Source organism: Eschscholzia californica, unplaced genomic scaffold, assembly GCF_041429995.1.
Source record: "Eschscholzia californica isolate CP2 unplaced genomic scaffold, dmEscCali1.0.p SCAF_1, whole genome shotgun sequence".
Taxonomy (NCBI): Eukaryota; Viridiplantae; Streptophyta; class Magnoliopsida; order Ranunculales; family Papaveraceae; genus Eschscholzia; species Eschscholzia californica.
Genome location: NW_028238198.1, coordinates 36,072,504 through 36,096,495, shown reverse-complemented (window position 1 = coordinate 36,096,495; position 23,992 = coordinate 36,072,504). Strand labels below are relative to the sequence as shown.

Below are 23,992 nucleotides of genomic sequence, written 5' to 3'. Positions count from 1 at the left end.
GTTTAAAATTGAGCTGGGAAAGGAAAAAGAGTTGCAACAGAGCATAATGCGTTTTCAAACCTATCATAAACGACTCCGCGGGTAATGTACAAAAACCCTAGTTTGGCCTAAGAGAAGAAAAGTTTTCGAATGTTGCCAGACAGCCAGGTGAACCATTCCGAAAACCCTTCAATCGTGTGGCCATTGGATTCCCTAATTGGACGGATTGGCCATTGGATTCCCTAATTGGACGGATTCAGGCTGCCATGGGATTCTTTTAATATTTTTCTCTTTCTTTAAGCTTTTACATCACTACGTTGTCACTTCTGTCTGAACCTCTATCTCCTTCCTCTCCTCTTCTTACCCGATCTACTTCTTTCTCTTCTTGTGGGTTGATCTACAAGGCCTTACAGAGGGATACTTTTAAGAGCTTTCGAAGAAAAATATATTCTGCCACAAAACAAAGAACAAATTTATGTTGCATTGATTTTAAAGATATTATCCTCGATGCTCCACAATCTCTCAAAGAAATGAAGATTTCATATTAACTCTGAATCTTTTGCATCAATTGAAGCAAAAACCTTGTTACTGCTTGTTGCTACAAACAACCCGCAATTATTAACAATCAAAACCAGTATAATCAGATTCGCTCTCAGATTCCGTATTTTCATTGTAATTCCGTATGTCCCCCCACAAACACGGGTCTAATATGAAGGTTGCTGCATAAATTAATTTACAAGGCCTCGTTGTTTGAAGATCTCGAGCATGGCAGTACCAATCTTTGCTGGAGATTCGACCACTGTCACTCCTGCTTCTCTCAGTGTCTTAATTTTGTCTTGGGCTGTACCCTTGCCTCCCGAAACAATAGCTGCACAAAGTACAAAGTAGTTCTAATCATCGATATGGCGTTTTGGAATTGAATTAATAAGCCATCATCATAACACTCGGATAGGACTCTGTTCAACTGGTATCGACAATGCTCGGATGATAAATTTCAAACACCAGCAAATTCTTTTTCTTACTATAATTGTGTATTCCACTGGGATTTGTACATAGGATGCTCTTTTGCATCCGAGAATAAATTATGATGACACAAAGATAGTTTAACCCATAAATATGGCTACTATGATCAAAGCCTAGAATCAAGTATGCTAAGATTGTACTTGGATGATGCGCAGGGACGGGCACTATTGGGTCACCTGGATTCCCTAGCTGACTTTGATAATATCTACAGTTTCTAAATGTTTATCTTTGTTCAAAAAATTAAACAAACCTCAGTGAGGCTTATGCCACGAAGTTACATGATCTTTTTTGAAACTTCATATATGGCAATGCAGTTTATTGTACTATAAGCATACCTCCAGCGTGACCCATACGGCGACCAGGTGGAGCTGTAAGACCGGCAATGAATGCAACAATAGGCTTCTCAGTTCCGCTTTCCTGTTTCACATAAGATTGCAAAAATCAGTTCCGCCCAAGAGAGGTCATGTCGTAGCAACAAAAGTAAATTGATAATCCTCATTACAAATTATTAGAAGAGGCAATCCATTTTAAGCCTCTTTTTAGATTTCTAAACTAACAAGGTTTACTTCGTTCAACAAAAAAAAAAAAACAAGGTTTACTTCACTAGAGAAGTACTCAATCCACCTACTTTAGATATACCCTGCATTAGCAGAAGGACTTGACACAAGATCATTTATCATAAAAAAACCTGGAAAGATCAGATATCTAGAGAGATAAATGGGCTAGCAAATATGCTAGATTTGGTGATCCTCATAAATAAAAGAGCCGATTAAAGATCGGACTCTCAGAGTTTCATCTTTTCCCCATTTCTAAATTAAAAATATAATCGATCTCAACCATCAATCAATACCTTGATCAAGGCTGCGGCATCCTCTTCTGCAGTCCCTCCTATCTCTCCTATAAGAACAATACCTGGAACACAGATGTCGTGAAAGTGAGATATCTTTTCATTCATTCACTGCAAGACAAGAAAGCTGTTCTAAAAGACAAAAATAGAGTTAGCATACAAATAGAGTGAGAACAAAAATAGAGCTGAACGTGAGAGAGCTCTGAGAACTATTCATTGAAGTAAAATATTTGGCGAAGGAAGAGACAAACTTAAGATAGAAGACTGGATTGGACAAACATTGCACGAGAAGAACTTCTCTCCCAACCATGAACTAAAGAGAAAATGGTGATTCTAAGACACTTCCAGAACATTGGCCAAGTAAGGAACAAACAGAAATTCTAGAAGATATAAAAGAATGTGTTTCAGGACTTGAAAAAGATAATAGTATAATGGCAATAGGGTGACGATGAGAACATAGAGATCGTTTAATAAACATCTTTGACAAAGTTCAACTGCTTGAATTATATCATCACAAAGGGAAATGCTAAATGTACTTTAGATCTCGACTTAATTTATGACTTAACGACTCACCCGGGTAAAACAACGGTCTAGATTGTAGTCAAACTTTGATTTTTTTTTTGTCTTTTAGTGAAGGTGAGTCATAAATTAAGTCAATTTTTTTTTGTCATTCTATCACAAAACTCCATTCTTTTAAAAAAGAATAAAACCCTCACAGGAGCAGCTCATGCACTCTTTTGAGTTTCAAGATATGTAAACACGAGAAAAACGCACAATTCACACCCTCTCAGATTTGTATATAAACCAACAAACACATGTAAGATGAAAACGTAATATATAAATTGTATACAAGACTCATCTTTAATGGTTTACCTTCTGTCTGAGGATCAGTGATAAACTTCCTCATACAATCAACGAAATTTGTCCCATTAAAAGGATCCCCACCTATACCTACACAAGTTGATTGTCCCAAGCCAACTGCAGTTGTTTGGAAAACCTATCGAACATACAACAAAAGCAATTATTATTTATACACAACAAATTCTAAAACTGAAATAGATGTGATCAACACAAACATCCGCCATGCATTATTTGAATGGTCGAGATTGGATGATTTAGTATCATGAAATAAATACTGAGATTTCTCTTGTTGGTTCCATTGGTGAATCAAAACATTAACATGGAGGCAGTCAAGTGCACTCCGAATCTGAATGCAATCTCACCGCTTCATAAGTCAAGGTACCAGATCGAGAAACAATTCCAATGCGCCCCGGCTTGTGGATGTACCCAGGCATAATTCCAATTTTACATTCTCCTGGCTTGATTATACCAGGGCAGTTTGGTCCAATCAGCCTTGTTTTGGATTGCCTGTTGAGGGCAGCCTTCACCTTAACCTAAATTTATAAATATTGCTTCAAGGTCATTAGAAGTGCAAAAAAGTTCAAAACTAATCCAAGAAGCTGCGGTAAAAGGAAAATAAGAATAACATCTGGTGACTGATGTTACCCGACATAGCTCTTAAAAAAAATATGCAGATGAAGACTTAATGAAATAATGGTTGTACATATAAATTAAATGAATAAACCTCTGACAATATACATATGAATAATCATCCAGAGTATGTCCCAGTAAAAAGGAAACACAAAATGATAAAACTTGTTCGCTGCTAAATACACTGAAACATCATATACTATGAAAGGAGGATTCATAAATCAATTGTTTTGTATTAGGGACCGTTCCAAGTGGCAAAAAATTAATTTGCAACAATTCCAAATCTTAATTAAAATTTTGATTAAAGCCATGGATCATATAGACAACCCTTTCTCTTTTCAGCACTTGACCACTTCACCAACCAGGCACAAGTGCCAACCCAACTCAGCAAACCCAATTTAAGCAATCATGAATATGAGAATCTTCATTTTATTTGTAGAAGTTATACAGAAGTATAAAATGTACTATCATGATATGAAAGCCTTGAGAGTCAATATCCCATGAAGCTTACGAGTCACTATATTACCCAACATCTCTAACCTATTAATGGCTACATACATGCTTAAAACGGAAATTTCCAAGTTTTTTTATCTAGAAAGATGGTCAAATAGGACTATAGGTGTGCCATGTGCATGTCCAAACGAATGGTATAGTCGCCAACTTATATGCTACAACTTAAAATAAATGATATGTATTAGGAATAAAGCCCCACTGCATGATAACTGTCATTAGCCCAGGTTAGTGCTCAGTCATTACAGGAGAAAAATATTCAAATAAGCAAATGATCAATTTGATTCTATCTTTCCAACTTACACAGGAAACTACTCTCCTCAATCATCAATGTAAAACAAAAAAACCCACACTCATAGGAGAAGGTAAGCTCTAAAATTCCAGATTCCATTTAAAAAATTACCAAGATCTACGAATAAAAACAAAGTGGCAATATTCCATGTGGACAAAACCCTAAACACATGTGGTTCAAACATTTATGGCAGAAATTGGTATGCACCTCTGGCAAACTGATTTGAAACATATAGACATTATCTCGCCCAAAGGTTAAATGAAACACAAAGCTGGGCACTCGTAGTATATTAGTATTCTCTCCTTTGTAAGAACCTCCATGTGATGTGTCCATGGATTTATTCAGATATCAATTTATAACAAGCATAAACAATATATCATATATGAAATTTGTTTATGATCCAAGTTATAATTAACAAGTTGTAAGTAATCATCTTATTTGGGACTAACCATAAACATCCATTCCGTTCATAAGTTTTAATGTATCATCGTGAACTAACTATATTTTCAACATATCCAACCTCGCAAAAATGCAATAAATAGAGAAGAGCCAATGGGCCAACTATGTGAAAATAACTCAACATAAAATTATTGTGCATTTCATAAAATGAACAAAAACAAGGAAAGCAGAACAAGTAAGTTCATATACTTCACCATATCATGTTGAGGAATTCCCTCAGTGATGCACACCACAAGATCCAACTCAGCTTCCATGGCCTCCATTATAGCTGCTGCTGCAAATGGTGGGGGTACATAAATGACTGAAGCATTTGCCTTTGTTTCTGCCTTTGCTTCTGCAACTGTGTTAAAAACAGGAAGACCCAAGTGCTCGGTTCCACCCTTTTTTGGTGTCACCCCACCTACCTATTTAAATGAATACGAAAGGTAAATTTTAGGTGGATTAACTTACAGAAATTCCAGAAAACCTTACATTGTAGTATCAGGACAATATCATACAACGTCAAACCACGACATTGTAATAAATAATCCATCCAAACAATTTATAAATGGGGTAGATACATTAAAGGTCGTACTTGTATTGAAGAACATCAGCTTATTGCAAGCTGACATCCTGCAAACAGGATAAAGCATTTATACATGCAATCAAAATACTCTACTGATAGGACACGGGAAACAGCAGCAGACAGCGGAGGCGTCGATGTATCGTAATGTTAGTCACCTTACTCCAAAATTAACGCAGTCCTGTGCAACCTGAATAGCTAAAAGTTTTACTCTACTTCTTTTCTAGTAACTGCAGATATTCATCAAAAGAAGATGTAGGAATAAATGGGCTCTCGTGCCTCATAAGATTCCCTTAAGGGTCTTTATATGGCCCTTAGGGCCCAAAATGTCTTTGAGATGGTGGTTATTGAGCTTACTTAATTCTTGATGTATCAATGTCATGTAATGATGTAATGACTCTTGAGTTTATATAGAAAATGTCATTGCTTTGGGCATCCATCAATGTCTCATGTAGTTATGTTGATTCCACCGGAATTTATACTAACTACAAAATACAAATGTGATGCACTTACTATGTCGTTGTATATTTATTTATTTGAAAAAAAGAACTTTATTTCATCCATACAACATCGTTTTGGATACAAGTTACAGTACAATTCGGAACATTAACCCTATCCCAAACACCAAAGACATTGTTATTTACTGCTAATGCTGCTAACTCATTTGATGCCTTATTGTAAACCCTTGGGCAATAGTAAAAAAGCACGAAATTTCAAAAAAGATAGCAGAAAAGAACTGATTCGAAAGTAGTTTCCAGATGTCAGATATCACTGAATATTGTATACATGAAGATTATAGAAGAACACTCAGATCAACCAAAGCAGGAAGATCGAGAGTGAAACAACAGACCTAATTCACCCCAAATTAAACAGACACTGATTCATGGAGAGGTATGTGGAAACAAGATAGATACAGAAAATGATGACATATCAATCAGACAAAGTATTCTCGATTACAAGTTAAAACTAAATAATAAATTGACCTAAAACAATTGAAATATAGATAGTTCTATTAAAAGAAGAGAAGACCCATTTTCAGATCTTCAAAAGAGATCAACAGAGAAAATGAATAGAAATGAACAAAATAACATAAGTATTTTTTTTTTTTACCATTTTGGTGCCGTATTCAATGGCTTGTTCGGTGTGGAAGGTACCATTCTTTCCGGTGATACCTTGACAGATAACCCTAGTGTTCTTGTCGACGAAGACGGCAGGAGGTGGAGGAGCAGTACCAAAATGGCGAGATTGAGATGATGAAGTAGAAGACAGGGAAGATTTGCTAGGGTTTAATCTTGAAGCTAGAGATCCAAGAAGTTTTGAAGCTTGTCGAGACATTTTTGCAGCGTTTTTTCGCTTCTGCGCCCTCGCTCTCTCCCCTTTTTCTTTCAAAAAAGAAGACCGTATCAAGTGGGAAAACACTCAAACACAGTCAGAGAAGGGACACGGGAAGTTCTATAAGCACCGTTGCAACTTTTTCTTTTTTTTTTTAAACTCAGTTCCACCTTCGCTCTTTTAACAAAAAAAAAAAAAAAAAGTTCCACCTTCGCTCTTGGCATTTCTCGTGGGCTTCAGACCTGAGGGCCATTCGGACTGGCCTCAGTCCTTGGTGTTCAAGCCTAGCATAGATTAGACCGAGTATGTGTACCCTCGGAATTGCCTAGTAAATGTAAAGACTACCATTGAAGCAAACCAAACAAGACTTGCTATATCCATGTGAATTGTGTCTCGTATCTCTACAAAGGGCGTGGCATGCGAAGAGAGGAAGCAGACCTAAGTAAAAAAACATAGACGCTCTAACCCCCAGCTAAAAGTAAAGGCTCCACCCCAGTTAGGGGTGAATTTAACCTGAAAACACGCTACTACTCACCTTCTCACATGGGAAGTACAAAAAGGTAATGACAACTTTATATTATCTTTTTTTTTGTTAAAACAATATTATCTTTTTTTGTTGAAGCAATAAACACAGTTTCATGGATCATAATTTTTTGCTATCAAATATAACTTTTACTATATGTTGAATCATTGTAAAAATAAAGAAATTCGTGTGTACATGGTTTAAAGGATGAGACTGTCTCTCTCCCTCCTTCCCTCTTTTATCCAGGGATAGGTAAAATATAAATTACCAACACAATCGATAATACTTTGCAATAAAAAAAAACACAGTCGATTATATCAACAAAAGAGAAGACCAACCAGGTTTTATCTTAAATTTCTCAGCACCAACAAAAAGAAAAACACTAAGGTGGTGTTTGTTTTTTTATATGCTTCTGAATCTGAATTGGCTGAATCTGAATTGGCTGAACTGAATTGGCTGAATCTGAATTAGCTTAACCATTTTGTGGATTAGATGTTTGTTTTTTATGTCTGAATAGTTGGGGCTGAATTAAGAATTTGTCAATTATACCCCTCATTACATATATGGCCAAACAAACCCTAAGGTTGGTTGGGAATAAAAATATTAGAAACCCTAGGTAGGGTTTCATTATTCTCCTCTTCCACAAGTCTGCCTCTCCTCTCTCTCTCCCCCCGACGGAAACCTCTCGCCGGAACTCCAACCTCTCGCCTACTCTCTCACTTTCTGGATGCCTCTCGCCGACTCTCCTTCTCTCTCTCTTGAAACATGTCGCCATCTCTCTCTCTAACCGATTGTAAGTCGTCGGATCTCTTTCACCTTCTCTGGTTCTCTCTCTATCTTTCTCTCAACAATAAGCCAGATCCGGCGAGGGCTTGGAAAGCAATGGGTAGGTTACCCTCGACAGATTGTGATGGTGGTTGTAGTGTACCACGGTGATGTTGTTTGTGGTGGTTGTGGCGTCCGACTGTTTGTGATGGTGGTGGTGGTCCGACTGTTTGTGATGGTGGTGAGATGGTGTGCTGGTTTGTGTTGATGGTGTGCCGGTGGTGCTTTGTTGTTGTTTGGTTTGGTGGTGTTGCCGGTGGTGGTTTTGGTGGTGTTGACGGTGGTGGTTTTGGTGGTGTTTTTGGTGGTGGTTTTGGTGGTGGTTTTGGTGGTATTTTTGGTGGTGTTGCCGGTGGTGGTTTTGGTGGTGTTGACGGCGGTGGTTTTGGTGGTGTTGCCGGTGGTGGTTTTGGTGGTGTTGCCAGTGGTGGTTTTGGTGGTGTTGCCGGTGGGAGAAAAAAATCTAAAATACAGGGACAGAAACGTCATTTGTCGAATTTCAGATGTTGGACTTATTTTTCAGACTTGTTTTAAAGTCTGAAACATATGGACTCTTTTTCAGCCCATTCAGACCATCACCCAATTCTGCAAAAATTTCAGATTTCTTTAAATCCAAAAACAAACATCTGAAATCTGAATGGTGTCCAATTCAGATTTCAGATCTGAACAAAACAAAAAACAAACACAACCTAACAATTATAAAAACTATAATAGAAGAAAATTCAGTGGAGAATGCTATAAAATAAAGGAGTTATCTGATATAAATATTTCCAATATCTCAAGAAAAAGTCGTTTTTACAACATCCAGAATGAAAATGGAGGAAATAAATCCGTGGCAGAAAGCTAATAGTCAACTGCCTAATATCCAAAACAAAATAACCCACCAATATCTCGCTATCTAGACGATATTATAACAATGTCAAAAGTACACAAGAAATTGTTCACCAGTCAACCAAAATACTCTTTAGGTCACTCTTCGGAATCAGTTCCCGCAGCAGCTCCAGCTGCAGGTGAATTTTCGTTGTCTTCAACATCTTCAGACCTGACCCAACCCAATAAAAATAGACTTAGTAGTTGAACCTTAACTGTAATTTCATTCCCTGTCAATCAACCATGTTTTTGCATTTCAACAAAAAAAAACCATGTTTTTGCAGAAACTTAATCTAGATAAAAATAAGACTCATGCCAAATTAACTTGCCTCAACTATTATGGTGACTTATAGTTTAGAGTCAAAAAACAACATTTTACATTGTATATCTGTTTATTTACATTTTACCTGTTAATCTTCATTTTCAACAGCACCGCCAACTACCACCACCACCACTACCATCTCTCTCTGTGCTCGCTCTCTGTATTCTCTCTCGCTCACTCTAAGCAGCAAGAAACCCTAATGGGGGTTCCTTCCTGAACCGCCATTAGGGTTTCTTTCTGCTTAAGAGAGAGGGAGAGAGAAATAGTGGTGGTGGTGGTAAAGAATATGAAGATCAGGAGGTAACATAACAAAAATTAAGTTGTCCCCTAAGCCAATTGGGGTCAATTCTGATAGACCAAGGTCTACACACCTCGGAACCATAGTGGAGGCTCAAAGCACGTAACTACAAAATCTACCGGTCTTAACTATTTTTAGGTGAGTCGAACTTAATTAGAATAATACAATTAGAATACAGTCAACATTACGAGACATTATGTCATCCAAATTAAAAACTGGATCACCTGTACAACTATACAAGTAGTTGAAATTCTTATCGACTTTTTTCTGTTCTATTTTACTTCGTATTTTTCTAGATTATATTTTTGACCCCGCAAAAATCTGCGTAAACCTCTTATCATTATTATTTAGCTTTGCCCTATAATCTATGTAACATGAAGTCATGATCAACTGAACAAGTACAAAACACTTCAGTGGACTTTTGTTTTATCGACACTAAAGCTTTAGTGAGTAGTGCAAGGCATAACATAAGGTGTTAATCTTATGTACTCTATATGCAATTTCAGATCTTGATATACAAATTATTAACAAGAATAAGAATACAAGTTAACATTATGAGCTTAGAAAGGAGCATTGGGATGTGTAGCATACCGATTAAGTTTTTTCAGTTCAGCGTATCTAACACCACCTACCTGTTTCAGACACTAACACATGAAGGTGTATGGACTTGACAGTTACTCATATAATTGTTATATAAAATTTTATTAACCTCAGATCTTCTCTTTTCAACTTTAGAGTTTAGACATTATGATTAGGAAAGAGAATGGGATTAAGAATACAAGTAAAACAAGCGATGCGTCACCTTATCAGATAGTTGGTATAATTTAACTTACTTGGTATGCTTTTCCAGCTCCTGCAAAATATCCTTGATGGCGTAAAGAGTGATTTTCTTCACCTGTTTAAACGTCAAGATTGACAAAGAAACCGTACATTAAACAGAAAGCACCATGAGAAAAAAGTTTCTCAGAATAGAAAATCTTACAAAACACATGTCATAGCTTCATAATTTATAACTTATACACTTGAACTTGATTAAAGAACCTCAAGCGTGAATGAGCGATCTAAACCATCATTATGAGAGGTTAATAACTCTAACACAAACATCTTTATCCTCCACAGACATGTCGTCGCCTCACAGTCTACGATTAATAGTGTAGCCAACTTCTAAAGACTAAAAGGATTCAAGAAATGCAATATGATATTACATAAGTAATTGCATTACGTAATTAATAATATGTTTAAGTAGTAGGGCAGGTGTAGTTATTACTAAAAAGCTAGAGTTCGGAACTACACATCAGCATGAGAACCACTAAATCACAACTAAATAAAAGGGCTGGTTTTGAACGAGAAACTGAATATCCCCAGATGTTAAAATATGATTCAGTAAATCGCTAAATGTATTTATAAGTTATACAGTTGTAACAGTAGAATATAAATTTATCGGGAATTGGGAAAAATCAAGAGCAATTTAACAATATGTACCTCCAGTTTATCTTCTTTTGCCCAATGATTCCGGGGAAGTAAACGAAATTCCTTAGTCAACCGGAGGCACTCTTGAACATTTTCGGGTGAGACAAAGTCAATCGCAACCTTTATGCATGACTGCAGAAATTGGCACTGAATCTCAGAATAAAATAAACCAAACAAGGAAAATTCAAGTGTAGAGGGTCCACATGAATTGAACTAGCAAAAGCAAACTAACACAATCCACTCAGTTCATGTCAAGCATAAAAGTGAAGAAAAGTTTTGTTGAAGAGAATGGCAAGCTTGTAAAAGAAGAAAATCAAATACTAACATTACATCAGCAATTACATGGCATCTCCTCCAGGCTATCCAATTTCTACGATTTTCTCTTTTCAGCTATGACATAGGAAGGAGAAGACGATGTAATTATCTGGTGAACATTGTGGATGCAGATGACGAAATTAATGAGGTGCTGATGATGAGGATGCAAGTAGTTTCTTCTAGTAAGATGTGCACTTCACACACTTTGCATATTTACTGATCCAGGGAGACTAAGTAACTAATGTACTCATAACTGCAGAACTGCTTACCATATTTATAGGCAAGTTCTTAGAGAAACCTAAGGGGAAGCAGCAACAAATACCTTGAGGTTTCTAACTTGATGTGGACAGCCGGCGGGAATAAATACTGCGTCTCCAAGTTCTTGGACAAATGTCCAAGGTTCAATCCCTGCATAACCCAGTACGTAATTAGATTGCAATTTACCACAAAACAACTAACAAAATTTACAAACAAAAGAATTTTGCACCATACAAGCTCCAGTGATCTATAAACTTACCAAATTCCTCCTTGAGCTTTCTCTTGTGCTCCAAAGTTAAGTAGAAACTCTGATCATGAATTGGGTGAGCAACCTGTAACAGTAAGAAAAACTTCAATATTATATAGACAATGTGAATAACAAGAAGTCAACAAATAATAATAAACTTAACAGTAAACATTTGTAGCAGTGATAGAAGTCAATTCGTATGATGTGTTATCTTACTTAATGAAAATAAAGGAATGACCCAATAGCATTTGTTTGATAAAAGTAAAAGAACTGGCAGAACACAAGTTGTCATGCTCTGGCATTACTATGACGAGCCCGAAATAAAGATCAGAGGCAGTCATCAGGCACATGTATAAACATCTGAGCGGTTAAATTGTTAATCAAATAGCACAAAACAGAGGAAAAAAAACATAATTCAATCCTACAGTTAGAAGTATCTCCCTTAAATACAGAATATGGATATAAAGTAATTTAGAAATGTTGAAGCATACAGCTAAGTATCTATGACACTTTGATGGAATTGTCTTAATCCTAATCATAAGGAAATATTCACCAATTGTAATGGCAACTAAATAAAAGGGGGAGAATAAGAGGGATTAGTAACTTAAGGTTGGTGGTACTGATGTACTTAAAATTTAGTAACATTATACATAGTTGTATGTGCCAGATAAGCCTTTTTAGTAACATTATACATAGTTGTGTACATAAGTTGTAACTTTGAATTGTTAAAGGAAGACTAATAAAATAGATAACAACATAGTGATTGATACCGTCAGTTGCAGGCTTTGTCCAGTATAACAATGCAGATTTAGGTAAGACTGTTGCAGTGACGCATGTATGTTAGCCTTATACCTTAAGTATGTCAATGGGCAAACTTAGTAACACTAATGGTACATCGAAACATAAATGACAGATGAAAAGAACATGTGAAAGAAAGGAATCCGTAAGCAATATAGCAGCTCCTGCTAATCAAAATAAAAGAGTGACTCGGCTCAGCTCTGGTGTAGCAGATCCCGAGCCAAATTACTTAGCACATAAAAGAGCTTGCACCACATCTGTTGTTACCTGCTTCACTGGATTACAATAGATGTGTCTGAATTCTCTCGAATGTTTTTTAAGATATTCCTCAAGCTTTGGAACATCTTCTCTACGGAATATGTCCCAGAGCGCACCAGCTTCACTCTTCACTGAGTCATTATCAGATAAAGCAACACTACTCCCCTTCTCCTTTCCGTTGTTAACATATTTTTCGTTGCTTACAGGTTCCCCCTCAAATTTAATTTCTGTAGGACTCTCCTGATTAGTAGGTCTCACTGACTTTTTTCCAACTTTTGCAGATACTACACCCCTTTTCTTTCTACCCCTGCTGACACCGTTGCTCTTTCCGACTTGCTTTCTGCGTTCTTCAGCAGAACTATCTTCCATCTTGTCTGATGCCGAACCAGAAGCATCATTGAGCTCATTAGTCAAATTTTCAAAACTTTCACTGGCTTTTGATTTTCCTTCTTGATGTAGCAAAATAGAGTTAGCTACATCAGTGTTTTTAGTATCTCCGACAGATACACAAGTTACTTCTTTGGCCTCATTTTCAACTCTAGCTAGTTCATATGTTTTACCTTCCACACTATGAGAACTACCTTCTTTCTGGAGTCCAGCGTCCATTGTATTACTTTTGGATGTGGAAACAAACCCTATTGCTACTTTCTCCTTTTCTTCAAAGTTATCATCTTTAGCTTTGTCATTCACACTGCACCTGCTACCTTGCTGGTTTGGTAGATCAGCAAATAAGTCCTGATCTTCCTTCTTCATTGCTCCAACAACTTCACCCATTTTAGGTTGCATACCATGCATACAATCCAAGTCCCCAGTTGGTGGGTCATCTATTGCAGGAGTCATACCAGAATTCCCAGCACCCACTGTGGATCGTTCCACAGTAGTTTCTTTTCTTCCATCCTCCTTGTAAACCAGATGGTCACTTAAGGTAGCAAACTCATGTTTTATGTCCATCTGATCAATTAGCTCCACAGTTCCAGTTTCTTGGTTGTGAACAATAGCATCCCCCACATCAGCGTCTTCACCTTTATTATCATGAACAGGAACATCATAATTCCCCTTTTGATCATAAACTTCAACATTTGGCAGTACACCATTTCCAGGATCAGCGGAGGGTCCCCCATTCTTAGAAATAGGTGCTTCTACTAACTTCTTACGAGTAGTTGACACAAGTGAGTCAGTAGCAACTGCCTCGGAAAAGCATTCCCCTTTAGATGGTGACGACTGCTTATTTGCATCTTCATGGTGCTGCTGACCAGTACCAAAAAGTTCTTCTTGGTCTTGCATTTCCTGTTGCTTTTTCAATTTCTCCATAGCAACAAGCTGTGCAGCATCCAGGGTTACTTCCTGAATATGTGTTAATACATTTACCTGAGTGCAAAGAAGCAGGAATAACCAATTACTGAGATTTTTCCAATTATACACAATAATAGTCATAGCTATGCATGTATAAATTATTTGAATAGAACAATTGAGAAAAGTAAAGCACTACATAATGTCAGCAATTCAGCATGAATGTAAAAGTTTAGCTAATGTAAAATTCATCCTTGGACGCATTGATGCATATATGTGCAGCAAATAGGGCCTCAGAGAGTAATATGTTGGCATACATGGCACAACCATAACCATTACAAGTTGCTCTCATAGTCTCATGTTCATTCAATGAAAATTTCACTCCAGATAGAAAAACCTAATGATTTTGCTATCATTTTTTTGGATGTCATTTAATTATAAAGCATGACTTGCGGTAAGATAGAAAGGCACACAATACATGGTGTTAAGAGAAAACTTACCTAGTTTCACATACTACACAGTAAGAAATTTAATTCAGGAATTGCTAAAGACAGTTCAGTTATACAGAAGAAGCTACTGTGTACCTGAATGGTTTATTTGGATTGGGGGAGGCATTAGAGTGGGTGAACTTCACCCCTGTGATTCATAAATTTTATAAGATCCCTAAAGTGATGGATGTGGATCAAGTGTTTCTACCAGAGTGTCTACTAGATTGAATACACGTTTCCCAACTTTCTGGTTCCTTTGTGGAGAAAAAGTTGACTAGAATTCATGACCAAGTAAGAAGGCGAAACTGCCTATATCTTCACTTTATATAGAAGTATGAAGTTAAAATTTTCCTTTGTTCTACCTCTGATTGTTGATTAGAGTTTCAAGCTCATTCTAATCAGCGCTTCAGCAGAGAGGGTGATGTAGCACTTACTAAAAACTTAAAGCTAGATTAGACTCGTCCAGACAATAATAAAATAAAGCATAAAAATACATAAAATACTTTGAGCAGAGTCAGTTTCAAACGACTAAAAACTACTAAAACAATAACAGGAATGTACGGATGGCCTAAGGACCCATGCTGCTGACAACTATTGGCCCACTTGCTGATTAGATTAGGGAGTTTTCTGTGGTTCTGGTTTTTTAAGTTTTATGGTTAGCTGCTTTTCATGTGTGAGGTAAACAAGGGTAGTTACATGTGGTTATGTTATGTGTGAATGATGTGTAAGGTAGCGTAGTTCCATGTAGTTATTCTCTAATCTATAAATAGTTGTATTCTGAGAAAACAAAAAGCATTAAATATATAGATTATAAGTGGAAGTTCGAGAGTTTTGGTGTGAAGCCTGATATAGATGAAGGGCAGCAACTGTTTAATGCATATGGGAGACGTCAAAAGAAGGACTGCAAGGCCCAAATTCTAATTTGGAGTGTCTTACATGAATGGCCCACTTAGAACCTTGAATAATGTGGGGTTGGTCCACATATCTTTGTGGAAATTCTACTAGTTTCTAAGTATTAATTAGGATGGTTAAGTGTCTCTTTAATGTGTTAAATGTCCTTTATAATGTCTTTTAGTGCCCTATGAGTTTAGAAGTTCAAAAGTCCAGAAGTAAAGATGTCAAGGGTGGGTTTTATGCCTATATAAGGCATGTACTCATGTTGTTTGAGGACAGACAAACAGAGATTTTCCAGCAGCCATTCAAGCTATATGTATTTGTGTGATGCAAACATCCCAAAGGTGTGATGCCTAAGGGCTCTAGAGTGATTCCTAGCTTTTACTAGTTTGATGCTAGTGCTTATCTATAATATAATCAAGTTATTTTCTTCTTCAATTCCATTTTCCCATTTTTGTCTTACATCAAAGCCACTCTGAGTAATTCCAAGAAACTATTCTTGGTGTGAAGCCAATAGTATCACTATGTATTTTGATATTTGGTTATAATCAATGAAGGTGATTGTTGATGTCCAAATTATTTCTACCTTTTCTTTCTCTTATCTACTAAGTAAGCAAGGTTTTCAATGTTCTTTTTTTCTTATGATTTGGATCGTATATAATAACTCGGTGATACTCTGAATGTTTATGTATGAGCTCAGTACTTTTTTATTTTAATAGTTTATGTTAATGCGTTATTTGATCTTGGATATGCATGACATGGTCATTTACAATGTCCTACATCAGTTTTTGAGAGCACATCATATGTAGTTAATACAGTTAAACGATCTTTCAAAGAGGTTGTTTATCTCCATGATGTAGTGTTGGATAGAGATGTTAGGTTCATAAGTTATTTCTTAAAAGAACGATGGCACATGATGGGCTCTAGACTAAACTTTTCATCTGCATGCGGATCACAAAATTATAGGCATATTGAAGTTGTCAATACAAGTCCAGGAAACTTTTTGTTGTGTCTTGCATGTAGAGTAGGGACTAGGGAGTTCGTATTGCATCTGAATGCAAATCAGATTCATGAATTGCATTTTTTGATCAAAAAGCGCATTACCACGAATAACGAAAATTAAAAGCAACTGTTGATTTACATCATAAGTGTGAGTTTTTAGTGGAAGATTATGTATCGATTCAATAAGGCCTGAACAATTCCCACAAGGAGATGTGACGAAGTTAGAAGCCCGTTATGTTTTTCCTTCACAATCGTTGCCACTTTCAACTTTCATCCCTTCGAGCGGAGATGAGGGTTGCAACTTATAAGATATATGGGGTGTAGATGTTGTGCTACCAGACATGGGGGATACCAAAAGGATGCTATCAAGTGGAAGCCCCGACCTATTTCAGAGTGCACATGAATAACAAAAACCATAACCAGAGAAAGTCAAGTCCAACTTGTTGGAGCTATATTGCAAGTTTATTTGTTGGAGGCATAATTTTCTCAGGCACAGAGAATGATGCGGACAACTTTAGACCCACTTGCTGATTAGATTAGGCAGTTATTCGTTGTTCTGGTTTTTTTGTTTAATGGTTAGTTGCTTGCTTTACATGTGTAAGAGAAATGTGTAAACGAGGTATTTATATGCAGTTATGTTAAGTGGGGATGGCATGCGAAAGGTAGGGTAGTTCTAAGTACTTATTTTCTCATCTATAAATAGTTTTATTTTGCAGAAAACCAAAAAAAAAATATAGACTATAACTAGAAGTTTGAGAGTTTTGGAGTGATTCCTAGAAACTGTTCTTCGTGTGAAAGTATTATTATGTATTTTGATGCTTGGTTGTAATAACTTGGTGATACTCTAAATGTTTATGGATGAGTTCACTGTTTCAGTTTTAGTAGTTTATGTTAATGCATTATTTGATCTCAGATATGATGACATGGCCATTCAAAATGTCCAACACCACCTATCTAGCATATTCCCATTCAACTAAGACTCTTAACCCTTATCTAATTTGGACTCTAACAAGACTCTAATACCATCCATCCCATTCTAAGTGGACCATTACTTAAGATAATCCAAATATGAAATAAGAATAAGGAAAAAAACCAACAGACGGGCTTAATGCAAATCTGGAGTTCATTCTATGAAAGAGAAGGGTCTTATGAGCTCTAGGCTTGGCCGGTATCTCTTGCGGATTCCATAGAATTGGGACCCATGGTGATTCACACTGGTTTTTCTTCAAAAATGTGATTTGCTTCACAAAATTCACAACTCACCTTTGCATCGCATATCAAACAATCAAAGGATCGCTGGTGTTAGCGAATCTCATATTTAAATGGCTGGATGGACCAACAGATCCAAACCGGCAACACAGTTCCGATTTCAAGAACCATGACATGAAAGCATATTTTGACTTGGCAACATCTAATGCCACATAGATACCAGCAACTATTCCAGTCTATCGTGAACCAAGTCCCGACACAGTTAATGATACATAGATTTCCAACTAATTACTTTGTTCCCCTGTCCTCCAAAATGAGAATCAGAAAAATAGAAGAACTCCGCAAGTTAAAAGCATCTAATATAGAAATTGTCATGAATTGCATAAATAACTAAACATACCGCATCAGACATATCGCAGTGAAGCTTGGTTACAGAATCACCACGACCGAGCTCTTGGGCGATCCCATAAGCAATATATGTCTTTGGCCCCAGGTCGGGCTTAATAATTTCCTTTGGCAGCTTTGTAGCAAGATTAAGAAACCCACACTTCGGATGAGTGTACTCTTGAAATGGTAAAGCACTAACAAACTCGGCACCATGGCGTGGCAAACGCTCCTCAAACAAATTAGATGGTGGCCAGTCCTTTAGTTTGAGCATCTCAGGCCACATTGTAACGTCTTTCCGACCTTCTGAATAGCCTTTGAAAAATTGGTGGATATTAATATCGACCTGCATATCATGAAGGGGTCATATGAGCATTTAGCAACACATTTCAGAGCGAAAGATCGTTGACTGTCAAATTTAAGAAGGGACGAGATGTAACCAACCATCCACTGAATAATATCTTGTGAGTCGCAACATGCACACCAAAAGACTGAAGCAACAACTACTCCACACAGAGCAAGAGTTTTACCCCGATATAAAAATGTAAAACTACTTCTGTGATGCTAAAATTACTTGTTCAATGATGTAGAGAATAAGCTAACAGTTACACCACACAGAAGAGTCCTGAACAAGTAAGAAGAAAACTATACAGAAGCTCTATCCGTTCACTCTTGTGTTATTCATATATAGTAGAACTTAGGTAGACGCAGATTAGCATAATTACATAACAATTAAAAAGCACAGCATTCCATGACAGAACACAACGAGAAATGCAGACCAATTAGCATAGACAACGGAACCACAACGCATTTCTCTTATGAGAATGCGTTTTAGTCCTTGTGCTCCTGATACATACTCACTTACAGTCAGGTAGTGCTTTAGTGGGCTTTCTTATCTGACCTACTCAATTTTGGGTCGATAGAATACAGGACCCTAGAATATCTAATAGAATACAGATCAGTGAGTCAAAGCCTCAATAGTGGTATGCAAAATTTGAAACATTAAACTGTTAGAAGGTGCCAAAGGGATCTGGTAAGAAACAAACCTCACACCAGTCCAAGCAATGAATAGCTGTCACGTCCAAGTGAGCCACGCCCTTTGAGGTCCTAGAGTCCGTTTTCTCACGCAATGCGCGCCACATAACCATCGGCTCCCAGCTCAAGCCAGTTGTGAGTTCAAGCACATTTCGTACTATGACCGGCTCACCTTTGATCCAATGTCTCTGGAAGTGCTTCAGGTCCCCATGTTGGAGTTCTACAGATTTTGGGCAGTAGAGATAGTTATCGTTAGAGCCTTCACGAGATGATGCTCTTAGCAAGCTATTGTTTCTCAAGTCAATCTTGCCAAACTCGTCAAAACAGGAGCAACCCTGTGTTGTCGTGGGAACGTCATAAAGTTTGTATCTTTTTGCTATCGCTTCTGCTCTTTTTTCCAACTTTGACACCCAACTATCTTCAAGAATGCTCTTCAGCGCTAGAATACCAGAACCACAACCACCAATCTCTTCAGACGGGCAAGGAATGCTACCATCATCCTTCATTTTCCACTCAGATTTTAGCCTGACATGATTTTCATGGCTTCTTTCTCGCAATAATTCGGGGCATGGTCTTGACCTCGATAATCTTTCTGAAGATTTTCCGCCGTACAGATACGATTTCCCTCTGTCAATGTACTCCACGATTACTTCCTCTGCACCTCCTTGTAGCAAACCATCACGAATTTCCCGGCAACAGGCAAGGCAGAGATCATAAGAACAGTTTGAGCAGCTTCTATGAAAGTCAATTATCGAAGTTTTGCAGTTGTCGCTGTCCATAAGTCAAGTGGTAAAGTAAGACCTTTAATGATTTAATAGAAGAGGATGGAGATGAATTACTTGAGAAGTTCCTACCAGTACACACGCTCCTTGCTAGCACATTTTTCATGTTCTACTTTTACCTCTGAAAGTGATAACCCTGTCCAAAAAAATACCATATAATTAAGTAGGGTTAAATTATGGCGAATTTTTAAAAAAACTTCGCAATGAGTGTCTAACACCAATGGGTGAAAAGGTGACTGTGTCTTATCTTTTTCTAGAAGGTTGCGGATTCGCGTATACACATTTTTTTTTGAAAAGTTTGAGCGTATACACATGTTTAATGGCAGATCTGATATCGGAGTGTCGTGGTCCCAATAACGTTGTTAGAAAAACTAACTGGCCAACCTACCAATTTAAACATGGTCTACTGTTGAAGTTGAACTATTGTTTAAATAATTATCTCGATATCGCTAAGAAATGAAGAGAATAGAAACACTTCGGTATCATTAGGAGAACTTGTACTCTAGTCCACTTCTTATAATGTAGCATGGATTCATTGAATCTGGGATCATATGTCCTTATATGATTTAACCAATCGAAATGCCAAATTTAGCCACAGAGAAGCACCAGAATGTTCGACAAAAAACACGTCTCATAGTGGCATCTTACTAGAAAAAGTCATTTTAACGTCTATTACTTGTGGTGCTTTTTAATTGTCAAAAGTATCTAAAATTTACGGTTTATGGAATTCGGGAAAAGATTGCTGTGTTCGTTAGCAGTCTTAGAAGTTCCCAAGGGTCATGCAGAGTACCTTGAATCCTAGCCTCCATTTCTTTTTCCGTGAGTTGTTCTTGATTAATTTGTCTCAGGATAGGAAGAAGAGATCTTAATAAATATTTAGAGCGCTTAACCTTTTCTTTTGCCTCCATTTCAATTTCTGAAGCTTCATTCTACAAATGAGACAGGAGAAATGGATAAGAAATCATTAGCAATGTAATAAAACCAAGCGGGTGAAACCGACAAAGATTAAATGAGAAGTAATAATAATACAACCTTATATCCGAAGTCCAACCGCAAGCATGCTTTACAATTACAGGTTTGACAACAAACTGGGCAAGCCTTTGATATTGACTCTTTCGATAACCGAGGATACCTATTCCATAAAAGTCAAAAGAACAAATGTAACGGTTACCTGCTCCGAACTGTCCAATAAATTCACAACAGAAGGAACTTAACAGAAAGTTGACCTCAGAACATCTAGCACACTAGACTCATATTCTATGTACTACTTGAGATGTAAATTTTGCTACCAAATGTAAGGGGTAGAGGTTGACTGCTCATAGCCTCACCCATCCCTATAAAAAACTAACCTAACTCCAGTTGTCAAAACACTAAGTACAGACATGATACCCACTCTTTCAACCATAAAGGGAGAGTTGAACACCAATCACCCCAACAAAATTGAATTTGGTTTGGACCAGCTACAACACAATATGAGCGTCGATAAAGCTAAAACAAGTCCATTACAGATAGTATTATCTGACAGAAAGTTATTGGGTTCCATTCTCTTTGCATCTAAACCATAGAAATTTTTCTTTCTAATATGTTACATTCCGTCACAGTAACATCCTGACAGCTAATCTTGAATAGCTGTATTGAATGGTTGATGTCTCTTAAACATCTCTATATTACCAAGTGCACTATACTAGAAGCGCACTTTGGAACATTTCTTCCACTTTATTATATGGTCAACGGCAATACGAATGCCTCCCATCTTCTATTTAGAAATCAGAGCACATGCAACCAACAAATAAACCAGGGCCTCATTCGGGCGATCATTCAATCTATTTTCTCCCATACAAATGTGAAAAGCTTTTCTGAACATAGAAATTGTTTTGCTACTGAACATTGGACAATTCATTAGCCACACAGTAAAAATACAAATTAAAAAATTGAAATTTTGTAAACTAACCACGACAAAAATATTAGTTCGATCAGGCATGACGACAAAGAGCGGAGTGTACTAAGGATCCATGGACCCTATTTACGAACCTGAGCTTTCAATGAGCAAAGGGTATCAAATAAATCTCAATGCAGAAAGCCAAGATTTTGGTAGTTCTGAAACACTACGTCAGTTTCTAATTTCTATTGAATCATCAAACGAAAACTAGGCCAATAAAATTGTAGAGAAAAAAACCGATATAGCATATCCACCCAATAGGCCACAATTTGCATATTGGTCCTTTATTTCCACTCAATGACTTCAATAAACTTGCACTTCAAACTGATTTCGGACTGATTAAAAAGTCGGACACACTGAAATTCATCATACAAGCTAGTTTGGTAGTGAAATGCAAAAATGATTGTCTACTGTTGGAGACACACTTTTATTCTGCTACAAACCCGACCTAGAAAGTTATACGGATAAAATAACAAATCATTGTGGAAGAGAAAGGAAGGTGTTGAAAATTTACCAACGCTCAATGCACGGCTCACAGTATCGTTTTCTCTTACAATTTTCACATCGAACAACTACCCCGACTCTATCATTCCTTTGACATTGATGACACATATTGGAATCCTGATCATAGTCAAAATATAAATGAAAACAAGATAAACAAATCATATAACTTAAAGTATTTTCCTCTAATAAAGTTTGAAGTAAATAAATATTAGTAAGATGGTTTGCTTACTTCATTACTTTTCTTCCCTTTCGAAGTACTAGCTTCGGAATATGATACAGGTGCTCGTTGACGCCTTAAAGAAGTCTTCCTTCCGCTCTCTTCTGTATCCTCTTTTTGATCCATTGTTGCTTCCCCCTTAACCTTATTAGTCTCCTTTTCAGCAGACTTCTCACCCAAACCCTCACGGCTCCTTTTAGTATACTTCCTTCCTTTTCTAATGACAACCTCTCCTTCCAAGATACCATCTTTTGAAACATTATCTTCAGCATAAGATACTTGATGCCGAGGCCGTAAAGAAACCCTCCTTAACCTATCTTCTTTTCCCTCAGTTGAATCACCCAGAGCTACGTTTTCTTGAACTTTCTCACTAGACTTCTCACCCAAACCCTCCATGCTCTTTTCCCCAGAATTTAATTCTTTATTAACCTCTTCGTCTTCCTCCCCTTCCTCACCTTGTTCCCGTTTTCTCTTCTTCGTCTCAAAATCACCACTTTCCAGCTTAACACCTTCATGATCAGAACCAACCGAACCAATAACTTCCTTTCCTTTACCCTCAAAATCTTCCTCTCTCTCCATCTTAATACTAGATTTCCGATTGAACCCCCCACGAACCCTAGAATGTTTACCTCTTTTAAGAATATGACTCGCACAATAACTATTACCTTCAACCTTTAAATTCTCACATCGCCATCTTCCATTGTTTCGAATACAACGTTGTTCATCTGAGGGAACACCGTTACCATCACCGCTTCCTTCTTCTTTCATGACTGGTAATCGGAAAACCACTTCTTTCTCTTTCTTTGTCTCTCTCTCTCTCTATTTAGGTTTTAAGAGCTGCTGGTATTTCTTTGAAAACAGAGGGAAATTATCCCGCCAAATTGAAAAGGGCGCACTTTGAATTGAAACCCTCGAACTCCGAATCGTTGAATTAAAATATGTGTTTGTTAGTACATTTCTACTGCTTCTGCCGGTTTCTGACTGACAACTGACCGAAACTAAACCATCGACCATGCTATTGTCTATGATACGCTTATGTGCGCACGATAACAGTACTTGTCCATCTTCGTGGTGTACCTATTAACCCACTCATGAAAACTGACAAGAAGTGATTTGCCTTGCTATTAGATTTGTTTCAGTAAATGACAGGTTTCACTCTTTACTGATATGGAAATTTAATGTTCTCTTTGGAGTATTTTTGTACCGAGGGTTTTTTTTACTGTTTGTGTACATGGGCAGATACACAAGAGTAAGGTGCTGTTTGTTTTTTTATAAGGGTGCTTCTAAAGGCATCGGGCTAAAAGGCTGTTAGCATCCATCTCTGTTAGCACCAGGTCCAACCGCTCCTTTCTCTATTAGCACCAACCAACTATGTAGGCACCCGTCCTATCTCAGTTAACCCTAACCCCTCCATCCATGAAAGAAAATAACACTAACTTATTTGACCCAAAATCAATCATGGAATCCCAATTTTCAGTTAATTGTAGTTGTGCTTATTCTTCTGAAGATTGGGATTTTGGATTTACTTTTGATGAAAGTAAGTTTTCTGATAGAGTACTCAAAATCGAA

General features: G+C 37.2%; 2 protein-coding genes across 2 annotated transcripts; both read right to left on the bottom strand.

The window, feature by feature from the left end:
* Positions 1-442: 442 nt before the first annotated feature.
* Positions 443-6,675, bottom strand: LOC147566444 (succinate--CoA ligase [ADP-forming] subunit alpha-2, mitochondrial). Its single transcript, XM_086652943.1, has 7 exons — positions 6,274-6,675; positions 4,796-5,005; positions 3,073-3,243; positions 2,723-2,846; positions 1,853-1,914; positions 1,338-1,419; positions 443-847 (listed from the first exon to the last, which is right to left on the bottom strand). The coding sequence occupies exons 1-7, from the start codon at positions 6,496-6,498 to the stop codon at positions 708-710; spliced, it is 1,014 nt and encodes a 337-aa protein (XP_086509069.1). The 5' UTR covers positions 6,499-6,675; the 3' UTR covers positions 443-707.
* A 1,906-nt stretch (positions 6,676-8,581) lies between these two features.
* On the bottom strand, positions 8,582-23,612 carry LOC147566443 (lysine-specific demethylase JMJ27-like). Its single transcript, XM_086652942.1, has 13 exons — positions 22,436-23,612; positions 22,217-22,323; positions 20,796-20,895; positions 20,554-20,692; positions 19,836-19,899; positions 18,993-19,752; positions 17,963-18,292; positions 12,689-14,047; positions 11,636-11,708; positions 11,441-11,526; positions 10,816-10,935; positions 10,167-10,228; positions 8,582-8,885 (listed from the first exon to the last, which is right to left on the bottom strand). The coding sequence occupies exons 1-13, from the start codon at positions 23,189-23,191 to the stop codon at positions 8,813-8,815; spliced, it is 4,029 nt and encodes a 1,342-aa protein (XP_086509068.1). The 5' UTR covers positions 23,192-23,612; the 3' UTR covers positions 8,582-8,812.
* Between the last annotated feature and the right edge of the window lie 380 nt (positions 23,613-23,992).